The 27872-nt window shown below is 39.1% G+C and overlaps 1 protein-coding gene across 4 annotated transcripts in view; it reads right to left on the reverse strand.

Moving 5' to 3' along the window:
* Nucleotides 1–27872, reverse strand: part of Pld5 (phospholipase D family member 5) — a 421479-nt gene that overhangs the window by 296200 nt on the left and 97407 nt on the right. For 2 of the 4 annotated variants that reach the window (XM_058575184.1, XM_058575185.1), the window contains exon 1: nt 16353–16982. The exons of the other annotated variants lie outside the window; for them this stretch is intronic. In XM_058575184.1, the coding sequence (XP_058431167.1) occupies nt 16353–16355 (3 nt within the window). In that variant the 5' untranslated portion in view covers nt 16356–16982. Of the gene's footprint in view, nt 1–16352; nt 16983–27872 lie in introns of those variants that run through there. 4 annotated transcript variants of the gene reach the window in all.

A 27872-nucleotide genomic window follows, 5' to 3' on the forward strand; every position in this document is an offset into this window, starting at 1 on the left:
GAAAATTTTGAGTCCTTGATGCATATTCTCAGCTGATATCAAAGAAAGTGACACTCTGCTTTTTTCTTTAGCTCTCACAATATAAAGAAATACCCTTTTTTGTGATCTATTTAGTGCCACATATTTTGTATTTTGTGCTTTTAAAATGGCCCTATCTGTAGTGTTGAAGTGCTATCTAGTGTTCCTAAATGCAAGAGGTTAATAATGTGCCTTAAGAAGAAAATTCACATTAGATACACTTTGTTCAGGCATGAACTACAGTGCTGATGGCGGTGAGATCAGTGTTAATGGGCTCAACAATATATATGCATACCATGTGTTTAAACAAAAACACTAAAAACAAGGTCATGTATTGACTGCTTGAAGCTATGTGACCACAGGCTCATAGAAACTTACCCCTGTATTTCCTAAAGGAACATTAAGTCAACATTCACTAATTAAATGTCACTGCAAATTACAAGACTGGATTTACTTGCTTTTAGTTGTTATTTACTCTTGACAAGGTAAGGATAACATTGAAGTTACTTCAATATTCACTACCACTTTTTCAGTACTTCAATCTTCATCTACCAGTTCTCTATGCATTAAAGTAGAACCTCAAGGAAACCAAAACAGGTGAAGCTGGGACATATTTCTAAGTGGTAGAGAAAGAGAAAACAGCTCCATTAAAAATCCAATGGTCTGCACACTGTGGACCCACAAAGAATATCATTGACTGGAAACTTTCAAATCCCAATAGGCTATCTACCAACTTTTCTCTTCAGAAAAGTATTTTGTGTCTTATTCAAATTCCCACTATGGTTGAAACTCCATCTGCTCTTTGCACTGATGGTAATCATGGCAATGTGTTGATCTCCAGCTTCTGATATAACAATCCTTCATACACTCAAATGCATATCCAATCATCTGTGCTTTTCCATATTCTAAGGAAAATAATCACATTACTTTAAAATTTTCTTCTTAGGTCTTATTTTCTACCCTTTGACCATCTGTACAGTATTCTTTCTGCTTTGAAACATGGACAATCATGTCATCCTTTTTGCCTTGTTAAAAGATCCATTCAGTGCTGCAGTTTCCATCTTGTTGCTTCAGAGCCCATATACTCATCATAAATGTTTAACTGGTAGTATCTTTTCATATTAAAATCTCCATTAGCAATGGTTTTAGCACGTAATGGTTCTCCTGATTCTTCGACTTAAGGATTCGCCTTTTTTAAAATAAAAATCACATATAATGAAATCACATTAATTATTGATGACCATGGCTCAAGTACACAGAGAGAGAAACTTTTAATCCAAAAGAAAACAAAAATAAATAAATAAAAACAGAAGATAAAAAGCCTGTAAATGCAAGCTAATTATAAAGAGGTTTGATGTTTATTGATCTAAGTTTTTAGAATATACTCATGGGGGAATGGGGATTTGAGTAAAAGCTCAGGTGCTATTTGGTTTAAGTCCTAATTTGGCAATGTCTCCTGTTACTGTCTAAATATTCAACTTTGGAAAAGCAATAGTTCTTTTAGTTTGAACTATCAGGAGCTTGGATCATATTTTACCCAATCTTACTGCACCGGGACCATGTGTTGAAAACATGGTCCTGGTGCAGTAAGATTCAGAGACTTTGGTCAATGATTGCATCATAAAGGCTCTGGCTTCATCAGTGGATTAATCCATAGCTTAATAGGCTACTGAGAAATGAGACCTAATTATATTTGACACTACAGTGTCAAATATTTCGATTATATTTAACGGCTACTCTAAGAAATTTTCTAAAAAAATTAGACTAAGAATTTAAAAGAACAAAGGACAGAAGAATCCTCTTTGGGTTATAAAGCCAAACCACTATATGGTTACACAAACAAGAGGGAATGGGAAATCAGTATACTAATCTAGTAGTTTTGAAGAGTGAGTTCTTTGTTAAAAGGGTATGTGCAGCCTCAGATTAGCTCCTTGAACTTCTGGGATCTAAGTATCCTCATTAAAAGGAAGTGACAAATGATCTCTCAGATCTCTACTATTTAAAGGTCTGTGCTTTTACAGCAAGCACAAGCACTTAGGGCACAGACCCATGATGGCACAAATTATGCACGTGGTTAAATTTACATTAATAGGGTGGATATGTGCTACATTTGCATGTCCCATACATGCCTCTCAACGGGGTCTACCAAATGACCAAGAGGATATAAGATGCCCTACCCTGAGTCTGGAGATAAATTCTAGGTTTGCCTTGATCAAGGCATTGTATCATTTTCCAATAATTCTAATCTGTCATTCCAATACTAAGTCTCCAGTGCTGCCTGAATAAGACAATTTAGTTCAATTCTGACATGTAGGGCACATACAGTACAGCTCCCACCAAGTCAAGGACAAAGTCCTAGAATTCTGAGGCTAACTATGCAGAGTTAGAGCAGACCCCACAGGCTAAGGAGGCAGTCCCACAACACTGCCTTCATTTTGAAGATGCCAGCCTGCAATGATTCCCTGCACTTCTGCCTGGCTGACTATCACTCAGGAGTTCCCACAACTTCCCTCCCCCAAGTTTTGATAATTCTCAAGAATGACTCATAGAACTCAAGAAAACACTAAGGATATGACTCAGGATTAGTCAACTGGGAGAGATTCATAGGGCAAAGTATGAGAAACGGGTGCAAGCTCCATGCCCTCTCCAGGCACACACCTTTCCAGCACATTGATATGTTCTGTCACCACTTGGAAGCTCCCTTAGCCTCTTTGTTTCAGAGTGCTGTATGGAGGCTTCGTTACATGGGTATAAATCATGAAATAATTGGTCACTGGTGACTGAGTTTTCAACTTCAACTCTCCTTCCCGGAGATACTAAAGATGGGGCAAAGGTAAAGTTAACAAATCCTTACCCTGTAATCTAATTCACAGTCTTTTGGATAATCAGATGTTATGGTTTGGATCTGAAATGTCTCCTCAAAAGCTCATGTGTTGAAAACATGGTCCTGGTGAAATAAGATTCAGAGATTTTGGTCAATGACTGCATCATAAAGGCTCTGGCTTCATCAGTGGATTAATTCATAGCTTAATAGACTACTGGGAAATGAGACCTAATTGTAGGAAGTAGGTCCCTGGGGACATGCCCTGAAAGAGTTTATGTTTTCACTGCCATACTCCCCCTGCTTCCCAGCTCGATGCCATGAGCTAAGAAGTTTTCCTCCACCACACCCTTCCACCATAATGTTTCTGCTGACCAACCATGGACTGGATCCTCTGAAGCCTTCAGCCAAAATAAATATTTTCTCCTCTAAGTTTTTCTTGTCAGGTATTTTGATCACAGCTATGAAAATTTGTTTAACCTAACAGTCCACATCCTAAAGTTTTCTAGGGGCTGCCTTGAGTTATCATATTAGCATTAATTCAGGTACTGGTGGCAGGGAGGGGGAAGGGGCTCATGAATAACAAAGATGGTCAATAACAAAGACACTCAGGAAATACCAAAGGTTTTAGGAGCTTGTGCCAGGAACCAGGGATAAAGACCAAACATTTATTTTTTATTAGACCATACAAGGGATCAGAGTTGTAGGTAGCAGCCAGTGCTCAGGCCTGAGAACAAATAATGACTTAGGGTATCCCTATCTGTGGAGAAGTCTTCCCCAAACCCTATCAGAGGTGGGAAAGGAGGAGAAAACCTCTTCTCTTTGCATTGTCTTCCCAGTGGGCAGGAACTGGAGCAGTTAAGATTTTAGGGCCAGACAAAGAAGTGGCTCACAAAACTGATGCCCTGCAATTCACTCATCCTTTCCCATTCCCTCTGTTCTGTAAGAATTTAGTTAACAAACATCTATGTAAATACTTACTGTGTGTCAGCTTCATAAATATTCTAAGTGCTTCATAGATATCAACTTGTTTAATTCTCATTTCACCCTTTTAACTAACTATGATTATGAAGATACTGAGATACAAAAAAGTAACTTGCTCAAGGTTATACACTAAGGGAATGAGCTGAGATGCAAATCTGGAGTGCATGCTCTAATCACAATGCTGTTGTTCAAACTCTGGGCTCCTTAACCCATGAATGGTGTTATCATGGAAAAGTATTAGCTCCTTAATTCATTTTAAAACTGAATTTTTTTCTCTCTACTCACTTTTTAAAAAAAATACTTCAGGGGGGATATAAATTATCACTTATTCCATTGTTTGCAAAACAGTGACGGGGTGGCAGGCAAGCATTCTGAGCACTCATAGTTTTCTTTGGATGCAGTGCTTGATACTAAGAAGGAAATTTTAAAAGGCCCTAAATTTTCCTCTGGATGAACTGGGTATAGGTGGTCCACTTAGGATAATCTCCATTAGGGAAAGGGGTAATGGTGTTATGATTGTTTGGGTATGAGTAAGATTAGGCCAAGAAAGTATGTTTACAATAGTGTATATAGGAATGAAGGTATGTGTAAATGCTGGCCTTGGGTGGAAGATAGCAGGGATATTATTCTCTGTATTTGTGCAGATGCTGTCTGTTCTCAGAGACTTTTCACATGGCCTGGGTTAGGTGGGAACTGGGCCATGTGAGTTGCCTTTCCAGACATGACTCAATCAGTCCACAACAGAGAGAAGGAGAGGAGTGTACATTCCAAAAGCTCACTCCTGGGGATTTGGAAGTGAGTGCAGGTACCCCAGTAATTGAAGTGAGGCTTCCATTTGGGAAAGTGACTAGTGAGAGACAGTCTTATATTGATATATTAATAAAGGAGTCCTGAGCAGGAATCATCAGAGATAAACAGGAGAATAGATTAACGCTATGACACACAGATGTCAGAAAGAGGTATGGGAGAAGTCACCTATTTCTTCTTCACAGTCAGGGCCAGAATCACAAGATTCATGTCTATAGGTCCTGCTAGGCATTATTAAAAATGCCCTGATTTTTCATAATAAGAGATTTTTTAAAAAAAAACTTAGGCCATTTTGAGTATGTTTCTGTATCCCAGATACAAAAAAATACCCATGAATAAGATACTAACCAGTAACATAAGTAAGTTTATCATTTCAACAAAAAGTAAAAGTCCTGATGTTACCACATTTTGAAGAATATTATGATTAAAAAAAAAAAAGGATCACCTCTCTCCAACTTCCCACTTCACAAAGGGTCATTCAAACCATTAAAATCCCTTGAAGTCTCTTATTCATTGATATTTTTCCTTTGATCATTAAAGGCATCAAAAGGGAGAGAAAAATCAATACAAAGTCATTTGGGGGCACTAAGCACAAATCTTCTCTGCCTTTGCAATCTTTAAGAAAACTCAAGGACACTCCAAAACCCACACATCCTGCTTAAAGTTATATGATTGTGTTCATCTAATCAGAACATGAGACTTTTGGAATTTTCTTGGGAATTCCTTACCATTCATGGAAACAGTAGGAATAGTTTTAGAAGGGGAGCCTGGGTTCTTTCCTAGAATTCTGTGATTTTGCCACATCTTCCTTTAATTGATGGTTACTTTCTTAACTTATGAATTTAGCCAGTAATTCCTATTTAGGAGTTAAGATCGTATTTCAGTCAAAGTCTTATACTTTATTCAAAACTCAGATTATGTCCACATCCTTCTAACAGGATATCTGTATCAGTGTTTTTATTTTCTTCATTGCATGATCTCCATATGTAAAATTCCAGTTTATTTACATGTTTACTGTTGATCTCCATCATCTTCCTTGGTCACCACTGTATCCTCATCAACTGGCACAGAGCCTAAAGCCTACTAGAAACTTGATAAAATTAGGGTAGCTCACTGCTCTAACAAACAGAGCAGAATGCAGAATGGGCCAAATGGAAGCAGTTTGTGTTTTGCTCGTGTAGAGTTCAAATCAGCTGTACTTGTGGAAGGGGGAGGGAGCGTTGTTTTCTGGGGTCATTCAGAGACTGAAGCAGATGGTGTCTTTGCCATCTTCCAAGTAATCCTGACCAGTAGCCTTCATCCAGCAGAAAAGGGAAAATCATGGAAGCACATGCATTCATGGCAGGATTCATGGGCAGGCCTGGCCTTAGTCACATGCACATGGCCTGATCTCCATTACAGGGCCCTATCTCATAGCTGGGAACTTGAAGGAAAGATAGATTAGCTATGTGTCAGGGGAAAAAAAAAGCAAGAGCATGCTAGCTATGGAACAGCCAGAAATCCATGGGTGTCCGTTGAAGTAAAGGGAAGAAGAAGGAAGGAAAGAAGAAGGAAGAAGGGCTTTTTCCTGTTATAACTTGGTGAGATAATGCCTCTTTCTATGGAAATGTCTCTTCTATTTGGCCATCTGTTAATCAGCTTTCCATTACTCTAACAAATACCCGAGATAATCAACTTTAAAAAGAAAGGTTTATTTTGGCTCACAATTTGGGGGATTTCAGTCCATGACTGATTGGCCTCATTGCTTTGGGCCTGTGGAAGGCAGCACATCATGGTGACAAGCATGTGGCAGAGCAAAGCTCATGGCTGAGAAATGAGAGAGAGAGGAGGCGGAAGGGCTGGGGCCCACTATCCCTTTTGAGCACATGGGTCATTGGAACTAAGATTTTTCCACTATGCCCTATCTCTTAACGTTTCCATGTCTCCCAACAGTGACAAGCTGGGGACGAAGCCTTTAATACAAGGGCCTTTGAGGACAGTAAGGATTCAAACCATAATACCATCCAGTTGGCTGAACACGTTTACCCTATTTCCCATAACTTATAAATTACATGAAATTCAGAGTTTTTTCTCAAATTCCAGTTTCCTAGAATAAGGTCATGGCTCAAATAAATACTAAAATTTTGAGAAAAAAACAAAGCAGATCAAGATCCACTCATACTGAGGTGAAAGACAGAGGGACAGTAGAAACCACAGCAGCTGAAAGTTCTCGATCGACCAAGATTCAGTTTGGGAGATTCCACAACAAAATAAGATCCTGAACACCTACTGGGTGCTGGGACCAGGAAGTGCTTTGACATATATTTCAATCCTTTAAAAGTCCCTAAGAGCTGGGCATGGTGGTGTATATCTGTAATCCCAGCGATTTGGGAGACTGAGGAAGGAGAATTATGAGTTCAAAGCAGCCTCAGCAAAAGCGAGGCACTAAGCAACTCAGGGAGACCCTGTCTCTAAATAAAATACAAAGTAGGTCTAGGGATGTGGCTCAGTGGTCCAGTGCCCTTGAGTTCAATCCCTGGTACCAAAAACAAAAATAAAAACAAAATTCCATAATAATAATGTTTGGAAATACTAAACATTGAGAACAGGGTCTACACTGGGCTCCTGTCCCAAGGAACTGGAAATCAAATGCAGTTCCAGGCAATAGTTCAATCTAAGATTAATGAGATGAGCCCCAATTACATGAAGGTTTACAAGAAGGAATTTTTATTTTTTAAAAGTAGATATTTTTAATCTCCCATTTTTAGGCAGTAACATGATTTTGAGTCACCCTGGTGAAAGGAAAAAACGTTTGGTTTTGCCAAGCTATTAGAAGCTTGAAAGCAGGTCACTGGTCCCAAGAATTAATTAGGACCAGCCAACTCTGATGTCCTGAGTGGGCAGACTAGAATGGCACCTTTGCGAAAAGGGTAGGGAAGGCTATAGCCCATCCTCAGGTGTTTCTAATTATCAGTGCTTTAGGTGGAACGGTTAAAGAGTGGGTACTATTTGCCTAAGGCTGACTGTACTGTAAACCTTGATTAGGTACAGACTCTAAACCATTTATAAACAGCTGTACAATTAACCAGTTAGAAAGGGCCAAAAGGACCCAGATGAAAAGTAAAAGCTGGATAGGGTGTCCCTGTGCTTCAAGGTGGTCCAGCTTCCAGGGTCACAGAGATTTAAGGCCTTGCTGAACTCAACCACATATATCTCTTCCTCCACTTCCCAACCCTCCTCTCAATCATCAGACTATGCACAACCACACATTAAACCCAGAACTCTGTAGCATTCTTTCTGGAAACACCATTGCATCTCTCTTTCCCCTCCCCTCTGCCTCCTTTCACTGCTCTGTCCATTACTATACTTGACACTTTAAATGAAGTCATTTACTTCCGTGATATTGTGTGAATGAAATATGGAAAGAACCGATTTGGGCAAATGCTTAAACTCCTATGTACAAAGATGCTCATTCAGTATTGTCATAAATAATGGATTTGAAGAAAAATTTGGGAAAACATCCATATGCATTAAGATGATGGAGGAGAGCTATAGTTACTGGCATGGAATGATAGCCGTGATAAAGTGCACGAAAAAATTCAGAAGTAAATAGAATGTATCCTATCCATTTATTATTCTTTCAACAAATATTTAACATGCAAGTACTATTCTAGTCATCAAGACGAGACAGGGAACATCGTTTCTACTCATGAGAGTTTACAGTCTGTTGAGGACGTGCACATTAATCAAATAATAGTATAAATAAATACATAACTTAAAACTGATAAGTAGCATGAAGCAAAATGCAGGATACAACTGAAGAAAAACAACCTACTTCCATTAGTAGGAACTGCCTTTGTATGTCATGTGTGTATATGTATATATAGGTATAGAAGGGAAAAAAAACTAGGGCCAGGTATGGTGGTGCCCGCCTATAATCCTAGTGGTTCTGGAGGCTGAGATAGGAAGATCACAGGTTTGAAGCCAGCCTCAGAAACTTGGCAAGGCTGTAAGCACCGTAGTGAGAATCTGTCTCAAAATAAAAAATAAAAAGGGCTGGGAGGTGTTGCTCAATGGTTAAGCATCCAATCCCTGGTACTAAACAAACAAAAACAAAAACTCCTAGGCATGTAGAGAAAATTCTAAAAAACTAAAATGTTGTGGAAACCAGAAGTAATTAGAAGAGTCATTATCCCTGAATGATGTTACTTTTCTTTTCAGCACATTATGAACTTTCTGAGATTACCAACTTTCTTTGGTAATCAGGAAAATAAAATTTTTTAAAAAATTTAATTTGACTTACTAAGTTTGTCTTATTTGGTTTTCTCATTTATATGTCAGGCTACCTTAAGATTTAGAGTTATCAACTCTTTTTTGTTGTTGTTTGTTTCTCCTTTAAGGTAAAATAAGACTATTTCCTGACTTGGAAAAATAAAAGGGAGCCAGGAAGACACCCTCCCCCAGGGGACATGGTTTCCCATCCAGCCAAAGCCTGTGCATCAGTTATATTTCAATATGAAAATCCTCAAATGGCTATTAAATTACTTCTCAGTTCTCAGAAAGATATACAGAAATTAACTTGTGATGTATTTTGATCTATTTATAATTTATCTCTAGTATTTACAACTATTCCCAATGTTTTTAGTAGCTCAGCCTTGAGCTTTAGTTTAAGGCAAGAGGGAAGGATCCTGCTTGCACCCCTTGTTAACAAGAGATCTTCTGGTTGGACTCCCAAAGCTCTTTCCCACTAAGAACACAAAGTGTCAGCCTCCGCATCCAGGCAACTTGGTGGATGCCCTGGCCACTGCCTGTCCACAAGGGCTTACTATAAACATCATAGTTCCTATTAAAATGCTGATATGTTGGTTTGGGGGTTTTCTGTTTTGTTTTTATGAAAGGCATATGTTCACCGTCACAAGGAGCATTATTTAAATAAAGAGAGGGGACTAAGAAGAAAATTCGAAAATGTCCCTCAAATTCTGCCACTGTCAATAGTATGGTGAATGCGCTCTTCATCTTTATCCATGTATAGACAGCAACCCACTGGTGTAATTTTAATGGGATCACTTGCTTCTTTTTAAAAATGAGAATGAAGAACGGTATGCAAAGCTTAAAAATAAGTAGATCTTAACTCAGGATTATAAATCAGTATCATGAGTTGCTGCATGATGGCTTCAGGGAGCCAGTGATGTTCTATTCTTTGAGCTGGGTGCTCATTACAAGATTGTGCTCATTCTGCAAAAATGTGAGTTGTACATTTATGATTTATGCACTGTTTCAGTTTCTATGTTATCTTAATTTTTTTTTTCACTTAAAAAAAAAAAAACCCTCTGGTTAAGTTAATCACGCTCCAAACAGATGAAGATGAGAGGCAGGGAGAGGAAACCTAAAATCCAAGAACCAGTGAAATGCATTTTTAGGCAGTATTTATTTTCAGTACCTTAAAATTAATCCATTATTTATGATTGCACTTTTGCACAAATTTAATTGGCAATTCTTCTGAGTCCTAGATTGGGTAAATGGGTATTGACTTTTTTTTTAAATGGCATTAAACCTAAGTTATAAACATGATTTTACCCAGAATCTCCATGTTGAATGAACAAACACTGGTGAAGTCTTAGGTGTAGCAACATTTGCAATATACCTATGCTGAGAAGCCACACTTTCTGTGAACTTATTAACCAGCCATAGTCCATCAGATACATTAAAATTACGTGGGTAAAGCAGAAATTAGTTAAGAAGTGAGATTTAAGATCACACAGGTTGATTCCCCCTTCTTCCTCATTCTTCAATAAAATCTTTCTTTATCCACCTCTTAAAACACTCATATATGGCTTGTTATATTTTGATTTCACCACTGAAACCAAAAGAAGCACAGTAATGCAATAAATGAGGGGAAATAATCCAAGTTGTTTTGCAATACATCATATAAATGCAAACAAGGTTATTTTCAGAATCCAAACACCAAATTTCTCCAAACAGATATGTTCTCCCTTCTAAGGTGGGGCCACATCAAGGAGGATGACTCAGATTGCGGGTTTCAGGGAGACTGGGCACTTCATAGAACCAATAAAGAGATGCTCAGAGCAGAGAACTTAGGGGTCTAGGATGTAAAGTGAGAATACTATCTGGATTGCTAAATCTACAGAGCAAGTTAGAGATGAACACTAGTAGGAATCAGAGAGTTCCTATGAGGAATGAAAGAGGATTGTTAAATCAAGAAAATGCAAAGAAAGGAAGGGCAAACTTTGACTATATTGTAAGCTCAACCTGAAATACCTAAGAAAATTTGTCTTGTTTAATTTCTTTTTGGGGGCACTAGGGCTTAAACCCAAGGTCTCAAACATGCTAGGCAGTGCTTTGCCACTCAGCTACAACCCCAGCCCCAAAATACCTAAGGAAGTTTTGCTCACATTCACAATTGCTGTCAAGAGTAGCAAAATGAACCGTGCCCTTTCTCTTGAAATCCTCTAAGCACCTCCCCAGAGACTTCATCCATCTCAAACCTATTTAATTTTTAGGCTATCCAGCTAATTAGCTTCTTTATTCTAGTCTTATATCTATCATATTGATTTTACAATCAACATTAGGCTTAATAATCAACTACTTCAATGGCATTTTCCCTAGCATCCCATGTTGCCCTTTTGTCTTGTCACCTGAAGGGACCAGTGTAGCATCCATAGTGAAACACCAATATCTACCGATGCTGCCTCATTAGGTAACAACTTGAACCAAGCTCGTATTTGCTCATTTTTTTTAGCTTTGCACTCCCCTTTACCCATCATATAAGTAATTTCTTCACTGAAGACCACAGAAGAATGAATGAGAGATCACTCATCCTCATTATATTGCTGATATAATGTGTCATTTATAGTTCTAATGCTCTTAACACCACCTTTAAGAAGAAACTAAAAACCAACCAACACATTTCACTCCCTTTTCCCAATAGTCTGCATTTTATCCATTCTATTAGTAAAAGCACTCATACCTTTATCATGTGTACTATGGCTTGAGGGGTGGATTTTGGGAGAGAGGTCTTTTGTAAACACTTTCTCTTCCTCATCTTCCTATGCATCTTATCAGTGTGGCTGAAAGTTATCCACTATAGAGAAAATAGCACTGCAGCCATTAGCACCTTCTCAGGAATATATTCAAAAGGACACTTCTTAACTTTAGCTGATATGGTTCTCTAAGAACACACTGTGTTGTTACTCATTTGAAATACCTCACTGGACTTGGATAATGTGTGTGTGTGTGTGTGTGTGTGTGTGTATTATTATATTTTGCACATATGAGAGAATCCTATAGCCTGTTACCTACTGTCCAATATATAAAACAATATATATCATATGTAGATATGTCCTATGTTTTATATAATATATATGTGTGTGCATGTCATATAGACTCAGACTTTTTCTTCCTTAATTCATACCTTTATTTATGATTCAAGAACACAAAAAAATTACTATGTTTAAGGCACTGTAATGGTCTGAATACTTTTTTCTCTCCAAATTCATGGGCTGAATGAACCCTAATCCCCAACCTTTGGGAGGTGATAAGGTCCTGAGGGCTTTGCTCTCATGAAAGGGATTAATGCTTTTATGAAAGACCCCAGGATTCTAGCTGGCCCCTCTACCATGCGAGGATACAGCTAGGAGGAGCCATATATGAAGCACAGAGCCCACACCCACACCAAATGTGTGGCAGCCTTGATCTTGGATTAACCAGTCTACAGAACTGTAAGAGACAAATTTATATTGTCTGTAAGAAATCCAGGATAAGATACATTTTTATAGCAGCCTGAACACACCAAGACATGCACCATACCTGGTAACATAAGAATTACAATAAGACGACATATTCCCTTTCCTCAAATGCCAGTCTTAGCTTTTCTCCTTCACATTTTGCATCCGGTGAGTTCAGGTGGAATTTCCCTTCATGTCATGTCCTGTTTTGATTTCTTTTTCATTTTCTCTCCACAATCTTTATTTAAATTACTTGTCCCTAGGTAATTTCAAAAGCTTCCTTCTAGCTGGGTGCAGTGGCACCCGTTTGTAATCCCAGTGGTTTGGGAGGCTGAGACAGGAGGATCAAGAGAGTTCAAAGCCAGCTTCAGCAACAGTGAGGTGCTAAGCAACTCAGTGAGACCCTGTCTCTAAATAAAATATAAAATAAGACTGAGGATCTGGCTCAAGGGTTGAATGCCCCTGAGTTCAATCCCCAGTACAAAAAAAAAAACACCTAAAACCAAAAACACCTACTTTACTCAAACATACAAACATATTAATGAAATCCCCCACAATGATCCAATGGAGTAAGACTTATTATGCCCATTTTTCAGATAAGAAGACTAAAAGAGTCATGTTTTTTTAAACTACTATCTAAAATCTCACAGCTAATAAGGGGGACAGCACAGAAACTTAAATCTATATCTAAGCAAATTTAAACCCTCTTCCCATAATATTAGACTATCTCCCAGTTAGACAGCTATTTAAAGGGGACTGGCCAGAATGGGAATATAAGGCAGGCATTTCAGTGTTGTGTGTGCTATGGTTTGGATGAGGTTTGTCCCTCAAGGGTTTATGTGTTGAAAGTTTGGTCCTCAGCATGGAGATAATAAAAAGCAGAGCCTAGAGGGAAGTCCTTGGGTCACTGGATACTGCTCTCCAAAGGTATTAAGGTATTTCTCAGGGACCCCCAAAACAGTTTTGAGGAGAGCAAGTTGTCATAAAAGCCTGAGCCTGACCCTGAATTTCTGCCTGACTTCCTGCCTAGGGATGTGAGCCATCTGCCATGAGGTCCCCAACAGAGCCCTGCTAATGATGGTGCCACATCCTTGAACCTCCAGAGCTGTGAGCTAAATAAACCTTCCTTCTTTGCAAAGTTAGCCTGCCTCAGGTATTTCAATAAAGTAACAAAAACAAAGGTATACAGTATGCAAGTGACAATAAAGTAAAAGAGGTGACATTGGGAAGGAAGAACAGAGGAAAAAAGAAGGGCAAAGATGAGTGAATTTTGAAGCTGAATCACTGAAGGTCTCTAATTTACTGCCACATGTTTGCTTAGACCTGCTTCCTCTCCTATCTTGGAAATAGTATGATGAGGTGGTTTAAGGAGTAAGGGTCCCCTCCCCCCAACAGAGCCAGTCTGCATTTGTTCCCACCCTGGAACCCCTACTTCCTAGCTGTGTGTCCTTCAGAAGCCACTTACCTTCCATGAGCCTTAACTCAATACATTAGGGACAATACTCACATGTATTAAACATACAGCACACAGCTTAAAATATTTGTGAAATATTATTGAAGAATAACCACACATTACCCTTGCTTTGAAATAACTTATAGTTGTTTGCAATCAACTATAGATAGATTTAATTATTTTCATTCACTTTACACTTATAAATAAAACAACAAAAGTAATCAGAAGCCAGAGCCCTAGCAGAACTGGCTTATTTGCTGTAACACTCAGCAAGCTCTGACATGTTCCTGATTCTAATGAGGTCAAGGAGATTGTTTTAAACAGAGAGAGCATCTTTTTCTCTTGGAAGTCAGATACCTGATCACATTTGCATGATAAGAAACATGATTAGTTTCCATTCATCATGGAGAAGACTTAATGAAAATCTAATCTATAGATTTACCCCCCCCCCATCCTTTCCAATTAAAGGGTATTTTTGTTTTTCAACCCAATTCTCTCTTACAGAATTCTCAAGAAAATGAAAGGTGAAATAGGGTTCCCTACCCAAAAGTTAGCTCACTAAAATGTCTTCACTGTTAAAAATGTGACCATTTTTAAAAAATATATATATTTAAATTAGTGCATTATACATCATAGGTTCATCTCGATATATTCATAGATGCTTATAACACAGTTTTCTTCATTTCAATCCCCAATACTTCCTCTTTGCCTCCCTTCCTCCCTCTCCCTGATCCCTTCCTCTACACTATTGGTCTTCCTTTTATATAATAACAGCATCCACCACTAAGAGCGCATTTAGACCAAGGGTCTTATTTTAATGTACAATTGGATAATTCTTTCCAATCTTCTAAGCAGTAATTAGATCACATATCCAGAGAATGGCCTGGATGCAAACAGATGTCACACTCCCCATCACATCCCTCCTCCAACCTCAAAGGCAAGTTCCCCCTCTTTGGAGGTCTATACATTTTCATTCATCAGGTTGTATTATTGCACTTCAATGATCTCAGCCCCTGACTTGCTCATTTTCTCCCTGAATCTCATAAAACACTGCCACCATGTTTCTGTGTAGGCTCCAAGTGTGCAGGCAGGGGATTTTATCTGCATTTCAGCCTGGTCCTTGGTAATCCTCTAAGGAATGTTCTCAGGCCAATGCAGAGAAGAAAAGAATTAGTATGCCTCAAGAATTCAGGCAAAACAAGCCAAAGCACTGAGTCCCTTTTCACCCTCTTGCTGGACATGCTGATTTCTTTTACCCACCCTGTTGGATGGAGGAGAAATAGGGGGTGTTTACAGTTCTCAACAGGTTAGCAGAACTGCTAAAATGGGGGCAATGACAAATGGCACCAGATATTGACAAAGAAGAGACAAACTGGACCTTGTCTTTGCAACTTTATTTCTAAGGTCTGTGTGCTTCTGAGTGACTGAGAACTCCAGAGTTAGGGTAAATACGGTATTCTCCGAAACCTGAATCCCAGTTTTCCCTTTCCTGAGTTGTTAGAAAGTCAGACACTTCTAAAAATTCCACACCCCATCAGCAGTCTCTTCATTCATCTGGATTATAAATGGAATAATCATTTCCCACACATCAGCTGTGCAGTCAAATAAGTATATTTCAGGCATTCCATTTATGCAATAATAGGTTTTATTTTCTTTTAAAAGTTATGTAATATTATTACCAGTGTCCTTCATCCCTTAATTCTTTAAAGAAAATGTCTAGAAGCTCCACTGCCATCAATCCTTCCCCTTCTACTTACTCCCAATTGTCCCCCCTGTATCATAGGTGATTGAGAAGAAGCACTTGGAAAAATCACTCAGACAGCACAGACTGTGAGATCAACATGGTTATTTCCCCTGTGAATTCTAAATCCTTCTCTAAAGACCTCAGATTAAGGTGTACCTCACCCTAGCAATATTTGCTGAAGTGAATCAAACAAACTTCCTTAAAAGTCACATAGCACTTTCTTTTAAAACAAGGGCTCCCATTGTCACTGCCTGCATACGATAGTTTTAAAAGAAAAATGAAATCACTTAGAAGTTTGCTCTAGTAACGTTTAATGTCTCCAGTAAACACTGACGCTCACAGAGCTGTGACAACTCATTAGGCAGAAAGGAAAGGTGCCTTCATCTGAATGGGTTTATACCCTCCATATGAAAATATCAAGAAAACTGCCAAAGATTTCTTTGAAGATGTCTCATGGAAATTACAATTACTTTCAGAGGAAAGAGTGCACTTCAGAGACCATATTAATCAGGGATTACGTTTGAGGTCACTGTGGGACTGTCCTTCCCTGGCAGAACCCAGCAAATGGTCCTTATTAATTATGAGGCATCATTACCCCTGACACAAAAAGGAATCATTTTTCAAAAATGAGTTCTCTGGTGGCAAGTGTGTTCTTGCCCTTCTAGTAAAAAAGTGACAGTGCCCCAGAGCTCGAGTGGCTGTGCAGGCTCATGATCTCAACAGCCATTTTCACCAACAGACGCTAATTATTCATTCCCAGGTAACAAATGAAGTCTGTAGAAAACTCCCGGAGTTTCTTACCATTGTGATCCAATTCTCCCTCCTTGCAGAGTGTAGCAGCCGGAGCTGTTGCTGATGTGCTTCTTCCGTCAGCCACTGGAGCCTTCAGAGGCAGAGAAGGTTTCATGTGGTACAAATGTATTGCCACCGATTATATTTCAGTCCCTCAATTGCTGGCCTCGGTGCTTTGGAAATCAGCCAAACCAAGCACGAAGAGAAAGGGCTGCAGCTTGCAATTTCAGAATTTCCCCTGGAATGTGCTCTTAAAAACGCGGGCCCCTCATTTAGCATTTTAGCAAATCCCGAGGACTGCTACATTCAATTATGCTTCTCTCTGTTTTGCTTTTAAACTAAGATGAGTTGTGTTGCTTGTGGAATGAAATTATGCCAAAGAGCTCAAGCTGACCCAGGGGATGCAGGAGAACCACAAGGATGTCTACACACTTCCAACCTGAGCAGAAACGTCTGCTGTTCCAATCAGGGTACAGGAGAATCTGCCTAGACAGAGAGGAAGGAAGAGGGACCCAGCTGCAGAGCACTCCATGGTTACAGCAGCCCAGCCATCGGTGGGTGTTTGCACAGTCCAGACTAAATCATTTGGTATGGCACTGTCAGTTCTGAACAGGTGGGAAGAAAAGTTCTTTGTGTATCACCACAGTGCATGGCGCACAGTGGTATCATAAAGAATAAACTTCAAGTTCTTCAAATGCAGAAACCCTATTGTTAAGAAGTGTTAAATCTAGCCTGTGTCTCTGTGTCATGGTAAACTATTAGGCTGTTGGCTTTTCCTATACTTTGACCACATTTTATTGCTTAATTTTTTTGCCTCAGAAGGATTTAACCACCCAATTAGCATCCAACAGTAACTAGACCTCATCCAAAGCTCAGACCATGACTCTTTAGAATAACAGTACACTGAAGCAAAAATATCTATCGATTGCCAAATTGTTTCCTTTCCCTCTCCACTTTTAAGTTCCAGGTGGGTAGTTACCATGTTTCTCTTGTTCACTTTTGTATCCCCACTCTATATCTATTCTATTATAAGGTATTTACTAGTTGAATTAATTAATGTACTATTTTCCCAGAACTGTTGGATATGTTGGTAGAGTTCCATATGATAGGTAAAAATTCCTTTTGCTTAGAGCCTGATGTACACTGTATTAATCAGGGCTTATGTTTGAAGTGGGACTGTTCTTCCCTGGCAGAAACCAGAAAAAGGTCCTTATTAAAGATGAGGCACCATTACCGCTGATGTGAAAGGAATCATTTTTCAAAATGAGTTCGCTTGTGACAAGGGTATTCTTGTCCTTCTAATGAAAAAGTAACCCCAGAGCTCAAGTGGCTGTATCCCCACTATGGTATCTATCCATTGTATGATATTTACCAGATGAATCAATTATTATTTTCCCAGAATTGTTAAAAATGTTGGCAGAGTCCCACAGATTAGCAAAATCCCTTCTCTTTATTTTAAGCAAAAAGCAAACAAAAAAAGCAAAGCATCACAAAACCCAACTTCAAATTATACTATAGAACTATAGTAACAAAATCTGCATGATACTAGCATAAAAAGAGATACTCAGACCAATGGAAAAAAAAAGAACACACAGAGAACAACCCACACAGATAAAGTCATCTGATCCTTGACCAAGATGCCAAAAACATATGTTGGAGAAAAGACAGCCTTTTTAACAAGTGGTGCTAGGAAAATTAGATAGTCATATGTAGAAGAATGAAATTAGATCACTGTCTCAGCCTGCACGAAAGTCAACTCAAAATGAATTAAAGACCTGTAAATTAGTACTGAAAATTTGCAACTACTAGAAGAAAATGTAGATACAACACTCCAACATATGGGCAAAGATAACAGCTTCCTCAATAAGACTCCTAAAGCTCAGGAAATAATACCAAGAGTTAATAAATGGGATAGCATCAAATTAAAAAATATATATATATCTTCTGCACAGCCAAAGAAATAAGAATGTGAAAAGAGAGCCTACAGAATGGGAGAAAATCTTTGCTAGCTACTCTACCAAGACAGAATTAATATCCAGAATATACAAAGAACTCAAAAACCTACAATAGCAGAAAAAAATCAAATAAATGGGCAAATGAACTAAACAGACACTTCACCAAAGAAGACATACAAATGGCCAACAAATACATGAAAAATGTTCAACTAATCTTTAGCTGTTGGGGAAATGCACATCATTCTGAGATTTCATCTCATTCCAGTTAAAAGAACACCAAGAATAATAATTGCAGCAAAGGATGTGGGGGAAAAGTAACACTTTTACACTGCTGGTGGTAAATCAGTGTAACCCACTAAGGAAATCAATACGGAGGTTCTTCAAAAGACTAGGAATAGAATCACCATCTGACCCAGCGATACCATTCCTCTGTATTTAGCCTAAAGAATTAAAATCAGTATACTACAGCAATACATGCATACCCATGTTTATAGCAGCACAATTTACAACAGTCAAATTATGGAATAAGCCTAGGTAGCTATCAACAGATAAATGGATAAAGAAAATATTGTACATACATACAAAAGAATTTTATTCAGCCATAAAGAAGAAAGAGATTATGTCATTTTTAGGAAAATGATGGAACTTGAGAGCATCATGTTAAGTAAAAGAAGACTAACTCAGAAAGTCAAGGGTTATATGTTTCCTCTTATATGTGCAAGTCAGAGTGAAAAAAGAAAAAAAAATAAAGGTTTTTTGGGGGTGGTCTCAATAAAATAGCAGGGTTGAGAAAAGGTATCGGGGAAAGGAGAAAACAGAAAGGGGAGGTACTGGGAAACAATATTAACCAAATTATATTTACATTATGTGCACATATGAATATGTAAAATAAATCCTACTGTTATATATATATGTGTGTGTGTGTATATATATATATACCAATAAAAAATGGAAAAAAATTCTTTTGCTTGGACCCTGAGATGTTTTATTAGGTTAAATTTCTTTCATAACTGCTTTTCCTTTTATCAAAAAGATAATGTTCACATCCCCTCATATGGTTAGGTCTAGAAAGGTGCAGAAATAACTTCAGCAAAGCAAAACACTTGTTCCACAGTTAATTCAACCTGTGGGATAAAATTCATACTGAAGACCAAGTGATTTGATATTTCAGAAGAGTCCAAAGTATTTATCAGGTTTGATGGCACCCAGAAGTAGCTATGAATTAACAGAGTCCAAAAAAATCAATCACATTTTCACTGCTTGTGGGCAATAGACTTTAGAACACAAGCAGATAAGGCAGGTAAATCAGGTGCCCAGAGGAGATAATATATGGCCAAGATGCAGCTCAGGGCTTGTGCATAGTAGGTTCTAGATACTTAGGGATTACATACATTTCCTTAAAGGACTGCTCTGCATCTCTGAGTGTCATGCACGTGTCCCCATGGTTGCTTAATTTGGGGGTCTCATTTAATCCCTACATCCTTTCTCAAGGACACCGAAATGCACATCTTTGACTATTCCTACACTGTGCTCAGTTATACTTTTCCAGTGGAATGAGATGGTGACATCTATTGCAGTAAGATCAGGAAAAAGGCTCACCTGCCTCTTCCTACTATAGTGCCTTTGTCTTTGTGAACAATGAAAATCCCCTCAACAGCAGCAACAAACCATTACTGTTTTTTTTTTCCCCCACCTGTTCTTCAAGGTACAAAGATATGCCTTCCTGCTTCAGAAAGACATCTCTCATGGCTTTAACCCACAACAATTCTGCCTCTCTTCTGACTGGCACTCATTTCCATACCAACCTTTTAACATTTAATCACACACTGTTTTCTGACACTTCTAGGATGCCATTTTCTTTATCTTATTTTGTTATTTTTAGGTGTTTCTAGCCAGTCTGTAAACATGCAACTCCTGTTTAAAATCCATCCCTTCCCCCTTTTCTATATTGGAGCTTAAACCCAGGGCCTCACACATGCTAGGCAAGCACTCCACCATTGATCTATACCCTCAGGTCCTTAACTCTTAAATGGTATACCCCTGTCATATAAGGTTCTATTTGGAGGGGCTCCTAAAGTTTCTTCTCCCACCACACCTACACAAGCACTTTATGCTTTAGTCACAAAGAACTGTTTGCAGTGCCCTCCAAATGCTGTGTTCACTCATGCTTCCAGGCCTTTGCATACAGAGAACTCTTCCAGGACCGATTTTTACCACTTGTCCCCATGGGGACTCCTGCTCAGCACTCACTGTCTGTGCCATATCCTTTCATCCTCCCCAAAGGAGTGAATGACAAGCTGAAGGCAGGAGGTGCATTAAAGTCAGTGTGCACTTTCCTTCCATCTGTGTCAGAGCCCTGCACAAACCTAAGTAGATTTAAAATCTGTGCTTTTGCTGCCATGAGAAATGCTCAGTGTATTGGCATCTTTTCCCCTAAGAAAAATTGACTTTTTCCTCGAATAAATTAACCTAGTAGAAACAACAAGAAAAAAACGGATTTCTGAATAATCGTTTGCCTGTTGAATGAACTAGGATTAAATTGATGCTTAAAAAAAAAAATGTTTGGACACTTGTGTTAATTGAAATTGTTAGACTTCTCAGCTTGATTCCTGAATCACAGCCACCTCATTGATACCCAGCTCCAGACATCATCAGTAAGGAATGTAAGAATTTCTGGAGAGAGAAACAGAAAAAGTTTTAGAATTTTCTATAAAACAGTCATTTGTATATTTTCGTTCAAACCAATGTGGACATTTAAAAGGATAGTCCTTTCCTTTGTACCCCCCAAACCTGTTCTTCTCCACACCCCAACAGGTAATATATCCAGGTACAATCACATAATGTCTGAGATCAAGGAGATGAGAGACCCGGGAGGAGTTGCTCCCTCCCCTGTGAACATGGAATATAGCACATTTACAAATGTGCTGTGGTCTGGGTCTTTATGTTCCCTTCAAAATTCACATGTTGAATCCTAATCCCCCATTATGATGCCATTAAGAGGCAGGGTCTTTAGGAGGTGACAAGGTTTTGTAGGTATCCTTAAAAGAGGAACTCCACCTCTTTTATCTTCCACCACATGAGCACACAGCAAGAAGGTGCCATCTATGAGGCATAGACCAGGCCCCCACCAGAAACCTAACTGCCTGAATCCTGGATTTCCCAGCTTCCAAGACTGTTGTTAGCAATAAATTTCCATTGTTTATAAGACTCAACTTATGATATTTTTGTTACAGCAGCCTGAATGAACTAAGACAAAAGGTGTATTAATAGCACCTATTTCATTTAGTGTTTTCTTAGAAGCAGATCCATTTTATCTTTTTTAATGAAATCTTTATTGCACCTTTCAAAGTTATTTAAAATGCATTTGAGAAGCCTAACAAGACATTATTACTCTCTCCACAGAGTACTCATTATTCACTTATTCAATATGTTCAAATGTTGGTCTAGCATTAATTAAAAGTTTATTTGGCATTCCCCAAAAAAAGATAATCACAAGAGAATGAAGGCTCCCTATGGCTACTGTGACATCCATTTCTTTTCACCACAATCCAGAGCTCTCTGGTGGACAAGAATCTAGAGGAAATAAACTAGATTTCTAATTATTCCATAGCAAAAGAATGACGTTCATATAGCCCATCCTTCGTTCATAAAGAACATAAAAAGTGTTGGGGAACTATTTATCTTTCTTTGTCTCTCTCATCTCTGATTTTAAGTCCAAATTCAATCTTCCTGTATTCACCTGTTTTTTCTCTGGTATTGGAGATATTTAGCCTTGCTCACCCCTGTCCAGCTGCAACCAATTCAGGCAGCAAGGCTAAGAGAGCTCAGCATGGACCAGTGATTATAGAGTCACTTAAGAATAATTGCCCAGGCAAGATGGTGCTTTCAAATTTAATCTCAAGCAAACTTAGTTTAAGAACCCTAAAGCATGTAGGATGCCTTTCAGTTTCTAATAATGTTTCAAAGGCTTCTCTTTCAATAGACTTAAACTGATGTTGGCAGAGGCATAATTAGGTCAAGGCAGGGAGAAAAAGAAAATATCACTTTTTAAAACTGCCCCAAGACTGCCAAGCATTTGTATATATGAAGAGTAACACAGGAAAAATATATTTCAGAAGTCAAATAATTAAATTATGGCATTTTTTTGGAGACACAAAACTAACAAGATCATTTCTAATCATGATAAGTGGCTACCCCAAAGAAGAAATGAAGAAGACAGCAGTAAAACGTGAGTGCTATCGGGGAGGCTAGTAGCAATCACATATCACCGTGCTTTGCAAGATTCAAAATATCTAGTAGAAAGCATGCAGCCTGTTTTGTAAACAATCCTGAATTACAAACAGAAATTACCAGAGGCCCAGAATCTTTACAATCCATTACAATTTACCTTTTTTTGTATTATCCCCAGGACCAACTATGTTTCTTTGATTGTGCATGCATGTGTTCTTCTTTTCCACCACAAGAGGGAGCCGCAGCACAATAAGGGTATAGTTCTAGCTCTCTAAGCAGTAACAAAACGATTTTTATTACTGGTGACAACCCTGGGGCAAGGATACCTTTAACCAGGAAGGAATGTGATAAGTCAATTGTTCAAAATATACTTCAGAAGCTGTCCTTCAACTGAGACTTCTCGAATTTTTTTACATACATATATGCTTGCATAGAGTGTGGTAACTGTTTTTATTTTCCCTTTCTATCTACCTTAATACCAGAATGTATAAGTCACTTCAAGGTTTTATTTAGATGAGGATAACCCAGATACACATTCTAAGCATTAAGGCTCTTGATTTTTAAACTAATGACTTTAATCACGTGGAACTCATTGGATTGATCTTTATAAAGATTAAAAGCAATCTGTAATTCATCTTCTTCTCCTTAATTCTTCCAACATAAATGATTGCTCCAAGTACAAAGAATCTTTTGAGGCATATTGCTAAGGACAATTCAGTGGTGGCAAATAAGCAGTTTAATGAAGTGAACTCTGCTCATTAACCTTTGGCCAAAGTCACATCTGTACCCATTCCTTGCCTCAGCTCTTAAACACTTTAAAAACAGCAGCCAAGTTCAGTTCTAATTTGCCTCTGAAGAATTCAGCACCAGCCCATTTAGAAAAGTGATTATCCCTCAATTTGTAGGCAATGAGGTAGGCGCTTACATGGGATCCCAAAAGGCATCAATCAGACCATAGTGCTTGTCCCAGAGGGGAGCTTTATGCCCAAATCAATACAGGAGCTCACTACGCAGGGCAATTCCACAAAGGTGTGTGTGTCTGAAGTCAAACGCAGCTACTTTTATGAGGGAGAAAAAGAAAGAACCCACCATAGGATCAAGAGAAGTCTCCCAAAGAGGGTCCTGGAGCCCTACTTATGAAAATTTCTATTCTTTCCAGACATGCACACGGGCCATTTGTGGTGCAGGGAGTGAAGGGTCAGTCACCCCCATGCCACCATGCTCCAGGACAGACCCTGGGAGTGCAGGAATTCTAAATCTAAACCTGACCTTCCCAGCCATTTTGAAGGAATACTTCACAGGTAGGAGGTAGAAGGATGACTATATTTTATTTACAAGTTTGTCAGCTTGATTTATAAGTTTCATATATTTCAACATGAAATTTTGTCATGACTCCTACCACTGTTGGAATGAATTTTTTCTCCCTCTTCTTTTTTTTTTTTTTGATTTGTTTTAATTAGTTACACATAACAGTACAATGATCTTGACATATCGTACATTTGGATCAGATGGGATATAATTTCTCATTTTTCTGAGTGTATAGGTTGCAGAATTACATTGGTCATGCAGTCACATATATACCCACCAACAATAATAATGTCTATTTTATTCTACTGTCCTTCTTATTCCACTTCATGACCAAAGGCACACATTGGTTTGGCTCAAAATTTCAGTAACTCTTGAATTGGGTTTCTATGGGGATAAGAACTATGCAGACCCAGCAGTGGTAAGGTTTGGCAGCCACTGGTCCACTGGCCTTTTAAATTTAAATTTAATGGCAATTTAACGGAACTTTAAACGCCAGTCCTTAGTCACATTAGCTGTATCTCAATAAGCTAAAGTCCAAGCAGCTAGTGGTTACTATATTGGTAAACACACATTTACAACTACGCCATCATTCCAGAATGTTCCTCTGAACAATGATGCCCTGAAGGACTCTTGAGACAGAAAATATAAAATGGGAAAGACTGGAATATCTGCATACCAAGAGCACAGATCAGCAGGTAAGCCTGCCATTTGGAATCACATTCTGAAGTGTTCAGGATTGTTATCAGACAGTATAAACAGCACCATTTGTTTGGTGATGACTGGCCACCTGTGGAATGAATACTTTATTTGGCTTTTGCTGTGTTGTAAAATGGTAGAATTAAAAAATTGGAACCTCATTAAAATCTGGGTTTCTGCTTAGAAAAAATTGGAAGAGCTGGCCCTCTGGGACTGTACTCCCACACTAGAACCCAGGCCTGGAGCCTAGGAGTTGTTGTCCCTTCAGAAGGAAAAAGAGCCCTTTAGTTTATCCAAATCCCCCACCAGTCACCAAATTAAACATGATTTCCTAACTTCTCTTGTATATGCATTTGAATGGGGGGGAAAACATAAACAAAGTCCCTAGCTTTGCAATAAGAAAATGCCCTTAATAAAACAACATTAGAGATAACCAAAAACAGTCTTGCTCATTATCCCTATTTCTTTAAGTAATTAAATTGCATTACCACTTATCCAAACCGTACTCTTTGGTCTACTGTAGAAACTGGATTAGTGCATCGAAAATAAAAAGGTCGAACTTCATAATCTTCTATAATTCTGTACTAAGTACAGGCTTTCGAAGATAGTGGGAAAAGTTTTTTTTTTCCTCTGTTCCTCCATTCATATCCATTCTCTCTCTCTCTCTCTCTCTCTCTCTCTAATACACACAAACAGACACACACACACCTTCCTCAAGTGTTCTGAGTTGAGAAAAGGTCTAGTTGTGCATAAAGAAAAATAAGATTTCCAGTAATATTTGGGACCCTAATACAAAAATATCACAATCACACACAAATCTCTTCATTTAAAAAATCTATTCTCATGCCCATGAATCTTACGCATGTAAATTTAAGCTCCATAAATTCATCTGTCCTGTTCAATACCAGCACATAGTAGGTACTCAGTACTAAATATTTGTTAGGTGGAACAACAGAACCATCAAAGAGAGCAGAACATTTCCTTCAGAATTCTAAGCCTCTACCATATCCATCTTAACCTGACATAGTGATATTTATATTGATTTATTCAACAGGTTCTAGAAGGTTTTCATGTTCTCGGGCTCTGGTGGAGCTGCATCATAGTGTGCTGCAATTGATTCTCTGAGTCACCAGCCATATGTTTAGGAAGAGAATTGCAATTGTGGGAGAAGAATCTGATTTTAAATACGACTTTGCTTGTCTTTTTAAAGCTGCATACACACACGCAACAATACTACAATTTGTGCATTAGAGTCTATTCCTTACCCTTCTCTACTACTTGCTCCAATTGACCCTCCCAGGGCACCCTCTGTGTTCCCCGCAGCCCTCTTGAGGGGAAGTTGTTTTTTCTCCCTTTGATCTGGTATGGCTGGGTGAGGCGGTCCCCACAGATGTCCTTCCTGCTCCTCACTACATTCTCAGACCACTCATTCTCGAGTCCTTTTCCCAAATAGGTCCAACTCTGAGTCTGCTGTCATGGGGCGGATCACCCGATGTTCCTCTGTGTCATTACCTCCTGACCCCAGCTCAGTTCCTTTTTCCTCACTGTCACTGTTTCCAATCCCACTTGTGTCTTAATCCTCAACGTTTCGACATATATGTAGATGACATTTCCAACACACCAGTGTCTCAGTTTCTTGAACCACCCCTCTCCATAATCTCATCCACCATCCTGCCTCTGCCACTCACCCCCACATTCGTACCATAGACTCTCTATATAATCTCAATTCTACACATCCCACATCCCATCCACTCTGCCCACAAGTTTCTCTTTTCTTTCCTTTCTCTGGTAACTTCCCTTCAGCCACGTATTATGTATGTGTGTGTGTGTATGTGTGTGTGTAATTTGCCCCTCTTAGGCTTTGCAATCTTTGGTCATAGTACACCAGTATTCAACCCTTGTTGTTATTTCTTTCCTTCTTATTCATCCTCAAATCAAAACCAGGGCTGGGAGTGCAGCTAAATGGCAGAGTACATGCTTAGTATGAGTGAGGACCTGGTTTCAATCCCTAGTGCATGACTGCATGTGCGCACACGCGCGTGCACATACACACACACAGAGAAATCAAAACCCACAGGTACAATCGCTCTTGCATGTGCCCTCTACTCCCTTGCCCTCTTCCAGCTCTTATGTACCTCTCTGTCCTCCAGCCCTTGACATTTCCAACTCTTCACCACCCCACCTGTGCAGTGAGGCCTGGCTGGAGGAAACAAACTTCGTGCCTGCATCACAAGTGGATCCCTCGTGTCCTTAAAGCAACATCTGCTCCACCCACCATCCCGTCTTTCCAAGGGCTCTTCCACATTCCCTCTCCTCTCCCAGACTTCCAACACCTTCTCCTTCAGCCTCACTCTCAGCTAATGGCCTTTTCCTTCCTTCACTTCCACAGACCCCAGTGCCTTATCCTCCCCTGCCTGCCAGCACCTGAATCTCCTGGGCTTGCCCTGTCCATCATACTAGGGTTGACCCAGTCATGCTCCCTGTACAAGGCAAGTGACTTGTACATTGCACCCCATCCCCTCCCTCCTGACTCCTCCTGGGCATCTCTTCAGTAATTATCCCCTCTTCCACAGGTGTGTGTGTCTGAATGTGTGCACAGGTATATATACACATGTGTAATTTTTTGCTCTACACTGAATCACTTTTGTCAGCATATAAAATACAACTATTTCTCCCATATTAAAAAATAAAAAGAAGGGCTGGAGCTCAGTGCTAGAGCGCTTGCCTTGCATACGTGGGGCACTGGGTTTGATCCTCAGCACCACATAAAAATAAATAAATAAAGATACTGTGTACATCTACAACTAAAAAAATCTTTTAAAAAATAATAAAAAAATAAAGAGAGGCCTTCCCATGTCATTTTTCCCAGCGGCCACAGTCTCATTTCTTCACCTCTCTGTGTAACAAAATCTAGAAAGCGTTCACTCTGGTGACTCCACTCCCTGTCATTCCATTAAGGAGGACATTGCCCTCCTTAAGGCTGCCCACACCCTGCCCCTGCCAGGTCTAACACCCAACAGCATTTAGTCTTTGAGAGCCTTTCACACAGTGGAGGATTCCTCCTCTTGGAAGTCCTTGTTCCCCTTGGCTTTTCAGTACATCAGCTTGTTTTTCTGTCTGCCTCGCTGGATAGTCATTTGTGGTCCACTTCACATGACACTACTCCGTTTACCTAACCTCTTAAATTTGGGTTGCCTTTGGGCTCAATCCTTAGTTTTCTTTTGTACGTATACTCTGGTTCCGTGGATTTAAATTGCAACTGAATGCCACTGACTCCCAAATTGGACCTCCAGCCCAAACCTCCTGACTCCAGACTCATCTCTCCAATGTCTATTCAACA

The sequence above is a fragment of the Marmota monax genome, unplaced genomic scaffold (assembly GCF_021218885.2).
Source record: "Marmota monax isolate L192 unplaced genomic scaffold, Marmota_monax_Labrador192_F-V1.1 WCK01_AAM20220418_F8-fsc00090, whole genome shotgun sequence".
NCBI classification, from domain to species: Eukaryota; Metazoa; Chordata; class Mammalia; order Rodentia; family Sciuridae; genus Marmota; species Marmota monax.